The sequence below is a fragment of the Otolemur garnettii genome, unplaced genomic scaffold, assembly GCF_000181295.1.
Source record: "Otolemur garnettii isolate 467f Iridium unplaced genomic scaffold, OtoGar3 scaffold00078, whole genome shotgun sequence".
In the NCBI taxonomy this organism is placed as follows: domain Eukaryota; kingdom Metazoa; phylum Chordata; class Mammalia; order Primates; family Galagidae; genus Otolemur; species Otolemur garnettii.
In genome coordinates, this window is record NW_003852473.1 from 237,342 (window position 1) to 242,857 (window position 5,516).

Consider the following 5,516-nt stretch of genomic DNA (forward strand, 5'->3'; position numbering starts at 1 on the left):
GGGGTTATTTGCTTTTTCCTTTTTGATTTGCTTGAGTTCTTTGTAGATTCTGGTTATTAGCCCTTTCCTGGATGTATAGACTGTGAATATTTTCTCCCATTCTGTAGGTTGTCTATTTTCTCTGTTATTATTTCCTGCAGAAACTTTTTAATTTAACCAGATTCCATTTATTTGTTTTTGTTTGTTGCTGTAATTGCCATTGGGATCTTTTTCATCCATTTTTCCCTAGACTAATATCTAGAATTTAAGAGTTTTTCCAACATTTTCTTATAGAGCTTTTATGGTTTCATGCCCTGCATGTGCTGGTAAGTCTTATTTATGTATTTATTTATTTATTGAAATAGAGTCCCACTATGTCACCCTCAGTAGAGTGCTGTGGTACCACAGCTCACAGCAACCTCAAACTCTTGGACCCAAGCTATTCTTTTGCCTCAGCCTCTCAAGTAGCTGGGACCAGAGGCACCCGCCACAATACCCAGCTATTTTTTGTTGTTGTTGTTGTTGCAGTTGTCATTATTGCTTAGTTGGCCCAGGGGTTTGAACCTGCCACCCTCAGTGTATGTGGCTGGCTCTGTAACCACTGTGCTATGGGCACCAAGCCATGTTAAGTCTTTTTATCCATCTTGAATCAATGTTTGTGAGTGGTAAGAGACATGGATCCTATTTTATTCTCCTGCATGTGGCTACCAATTTTCCTAGCATGATTTATTGAATAGGGCATCTTTTCCTCAGTATATATAGTTATCCGCTTTTTTGAAGATCATTTGGCTGTATGTGGATGGTTTTATATCTGGGTTCTCAGTTTGTTCCATTGGTCTATTTCTCTACTTTTGTGCCAGCACCCTGCTGTTTTGGTTAGTACAGTCTTATAGTATAGTTTGAAGTCTGGTAAGGTGATGCCTCCAGATTTGTTCTTTTTGCTTAACATTGCTTTGGCTATTCAGGCTCTTTTCTGGTTCCAAACAAAGCATAGAATTATTTTTTCTAGATGTGCAAAGTGTGACATTTGGTGTGGACTACAAGTGTTGATAGTGGGCATGCTTGTCTTGCTCTAGTTCTTAGTGGGAATACTTCCAACTTTTCTCCATTTAGCATGATTTGGCTGTGGTTTTATCATATATAGCTTTTATAATCTTCAGATATGCATTTATATTCATAATGGATACTGGTGTTTAGTTTGTTGTTGGGTCCTTTTCTGGCTTTGGTATCAAGGTGATTCTGTGTAGTATGGGTACCAGATTTTCTTTGTCTATTTGGTAAAAATTGGCTGTGAATACATCTTGTCTATGGCTTATTTTTGTTGCAAGATTTTCTATTATTACTTTAATCTTGTTACTCATTATTGGTCTGTTCAGGAGTTCTGTTTCTTTGTGACTGAGTTTTAGGGAGTGTGTGTTTCCAGAAATGTGTCCACTTCCTCTGTGTTTTCAAATTTATGTGTGTAGAGATTTTCATGGTATTCACAGATGATGGTTTGCATTTCTGTTACATCAGTTATGACATCTCCTTTTTTGTTTCTGTTTGAGCTTGTTTGGAGTCTTTCTCTTCTGTTCTTGGTCCATCTAACAAGAGGAATATCAATTTTGTTTATCTTTTCAAAAAACTAACTTTTTCTTTCATTGATCTTTTGTATTTTTTGGTTTGTTTGTTTTTCCTTTTGTTTAGTTTTGGACTAAACTTTATTTATTTTTTAATTTTCTTTGCTGGTTTTGGGTTTGGTTTGCTTTTCCTTTTCTAGTTCCTTGAGACTTGTCATGAGGTTGTTAATTTTTATTCTTTCTTTCTGATATAGGCATTTAAGTCTATGCATTTTTCCCTCAGGACTGTTTTTGATGAATCCCATAGATTTTGGTAACTTGTGTTCCCTTTGTCTTTTAGTTTGAGTAATCTTTTGATTTGCATCTTAACTTCATTATGCCCTAATTATAGTTCAGCAGCAGGTTGGTAAATTGCCATGACTTTATGTAGAACTGAACATTTCTCTTGGAGTTGATTTCTTGTTTTATTCCACTGTGGTCTGAGAAGATACACAGTATGATTTCTATTTTCTTTTAATTTGTTAAGATATGTTTTGTGGCCTGAGATACGATCAGTCTTAGAGACTGTTCCATATCCCAATGAGAAGAGTGTGTACTCAGTGGTTTTGGGGTAGAATGTTCTGAAATGTCCATTTGGCCCATTTGTGCTGCAGTCTCATTTAAGTTCAGTGTTGGTTTATTTTGAGTTGGATTATTTGTCCAGTTCTGTCAGTGGTGTGTTTAAGTCCCTGGCAATTACATTGTTGTTGTTTGTCTTTTTGGTTAGGTCTAGTAGCGTTTGCTTTATGAATCTGGGTGCTCCTGTGTTCGATGTATAAATATTTGGGATTGTTATGTCTTCTTGTTGAATTGCTCCATTTACTATTATATAATGACCATCCTTGTGTTTCTTTCCTATTGTTAAATTGAAGTCAATTTTCTGATATGAGAATTGCTGCACCTGCTTACTTTTGGTTTTTATTCACATGAAATATTTTTTTCCATTCCTTTATGTTGTGTTCGTATGAGATATGAGCCTCACTCTCAGTGGAAGCCCCCTCAGAGAAGAAGCAGCAGCTACTGAGAGCCAAGCTCAAATATCTCCTGGACAGCCATGAGGAGGGGAGGGGAACAGGAGGAAAAGAGTGTGGATGAAGGGAAGTTGGCACTCTAGTCATCTCTGTCCCTCTCTTTTGGAGTCACCCCCCCCAGAACATCCAGGCTCTGGGGTTATTCAGATCCTGAGGGACCCACTGGTCTCCTGTGCTTCCCATAGTCTAGGCCAGAGTTGGGAAATGTTTGTAGGGAATGAACAAGATGAAAACTGAGAGGTTGAAGCCTGATTGGGGGTGGGGGAAGAAAAAGGTGCATGGTGGGTGGAGAAGCAATAGCACCTACCCTTGTGGCTCAGGTCTGGGGTGACAGAAAGTGACCCCAAGGTAGCTGGCAGTCTGGTGTTTTGTCCTCAAGAAGCACCCAGTTTACTGGTGGAAGCAGCTCATGAGGATAGAAAGGCTGGTCTGCTGACACCAGAGGTATTAGGGAAGGAGGAATAAATCAGTCCACCTACCCTTTTTGTTGGACTCAAAAAAAAAAAACAACAACCGTGAATAGCACTGATAAGATATATGATGTTAAAGTAGGGATTAAAGCATTTGACTAAGTAGAAAAATCAGTGTCAGGCAAGAAATTCTACAGCGATCATTAGAGATATTTAAATTTAGGAAGTGTTGACATATCTTTCCATTGCATGAACGTGGTAAATATATAGAATGCTACAATTATAGAATGTTAATTATGATTATAGAAAAGATTTGGGAATACTAAATTATGATTTTTGTTTGTTTCTTTGAGACAGAGTCTTACTTTGTCACAGTTGGTAGAATGCCATGGCATCACAGCTCACAGCAACCTCAAACTCTTGGGCTTAAGCGATTCTCTTGCCTTAGCCTTCCAAGTAGCTGGGACTACAGGTGCCCGCCCAAATGCCCAGCTATTTTTTTCAGAGATGAGGTCTTGTTCTGGCTCAGTCAATCCACCCACCTCAGCCTCCCAGAGTGCTAGGATTATAGGTGTGAACTACTGCACCCAGCTGGGAATACTAGATTAAATAAATTCAAGGTTTCCTTTTTAAAATAAGTCTTAGATATGTAGATAGATAGATGTCTTAGATATATATTTGTTTAACATGCAAATATGTATGATACTACATGCAGCATTTCTAACACTTATTGATTTCAGGAGACAAACTCCTTCCCCAATCTCCTGTGATTAGTTGCTTAATCAGACTACATTTTTGGCATACTTGAAAGTAATACATTTTATGATAAATTTTACTTCTAATTCATCTAACCTATTGTTATCAGAATTACTTCTAAAAACCACTTCTGACCTTTCTATTCCCATGCTTAAAAATCTTTGTTTTATACTGCTTAAAAATTGACCCTAACCGGGCATGGTAGCTCATGCCTAAAATCCTAGCAATTTAGGAGGCTGAGGTGGGAGGATTGCTTGAGGCCAGGCATTTGAGACAAGCCTGGACAACATAGTGAGGCTACATCTTTAAAAAAAAAATTGTAGACCCTCTTTAACATGTCATTTGAATTACTTCACAATTTGGCCTTTACCTTTCTAGCCTTATCCCTTTCATCTGACCTCCAGCCCTTCTTAATTATTCTATTCTTATCCCTGCCCTTCCACCCTGCACTTTAACCACAGTATTTATGCATCTCCCTTCGTGTTTTCTAGGCCTGACTCACATGAAGTCTTTTGGGTAAAGTCTCCCCCTCCTTCCAAAACTGGGAAGTCAGAAATGGCTAATGTCTTCTAAAAGACTTCTTTTGAGTAAAATTCATCACCTCTTTGTTCTCATAGCATTTTCCCCACATTTCAGTTATAGTACTTCCTGTATTCTATTTATCATTCTGTCTCTAAGGCCAGCGTGAAGATACTACTATTGAAACTAGTAACTAAAATGTTATTTTCAAAAGACAAAAATTCTGATCGGTAAAGTATTTTGAAAATGTTACTGAAACTCAACTTCTGGTATAAAAAATATTCAACACTATTAAATTTCTTAGGTGTTACTCTTGGTGTATAAAAAGCTTAACTGTTTTTCTTATTTTTTTAGCAAAGTTCCATATAGATAAAAGAAAATATAGAGACCTTTAACAATATGAGTTTAGAGGTATTAGTGTGTAGCATATTAATATTTTTGATTAACATTAAAAAGCCTCTTTTTAAAGAACCATCTTCTTTTAAGATGTTTTGGTAAAATACATACTGAATATAATAGAGAAATAAAGATTAAATTCTTTTAATTTTAATTTTGTCATATTGAACATAGTTTGAAATAAACACATTTGTTTCAATCCTAGGCATTAGCAAGAACAAAACAAGAAACAAGAGAAAAGGAAAATTTGGTTAAGGAAAAAATTAAGTTTTTGGAAAATGAGATTGGGAATAACGCAGAGTATGAGAAAAAAATAACTGTTGCTGATCGCAAACTTTTAAAATGTAGAACGGAATATCAGAACCACGAGACGAGTAGAGGGCAGCTGAAGGATGAGGTATGTAACCTGAACAAGGCTGGTTTGTGTGTTCATGACGAATTACCGCAAAAAGTAAGCGTAAAGCCTTTCCTTTGATTGAGGAACTGCCTTCTAGTTCTTTCTGTTACTTTCCTTTGTTCTGTGGAACTTGTAGGAGACTGGAATGGAGATCCTGGGTGGCGAGGTGTGGGTAGCGAGGAGGACTCCCTCTGGAGTGGTCCCCACTCTGTGCGGTGTGCTCTAAGGGAGCCGAGACCCCGAGGGGTCCCCACTCTGTGCGGTGTGCCCTGAGGGAGCCGAGACCCCGAGGGGTCCCCACTCTGTGCCCTGAGGGAGCCGAGACCCGGAGGGGTCCCCACTCTGTGCCCTGAGGGAGCCGAGACCCGGAGGGGTCCCCACTCGGTGCGGTGTGCCCTGAGGGAGCCGAGACCCGGAGGGGTCCCCACTC

The 5,516-nt window shown here is 38.5% G+C and overlaps 1 protein-coding gene across 1 annotated transcript in view; it reads left to right on the plus strand.

Moving 5' to 3' along the window:
- Nucleotides 1–5,516, plus strand: part of CCDC39 (coiled-coil domain containing 39) — a 108,136-nt gene that overhangs the window by 37,552 nt on the left and 65,068 nt on the right. The window contains exon 7 of the mRNA XM_003794296.1: nt 4,895–5,086. Coding sequence (XP_003794344.1) covers nt 4,895–5,086 — 192 coding nt within the window. The remainder of the gene's footprint in view (nt 1–4,894; nt 5,087–5,516) is intronic.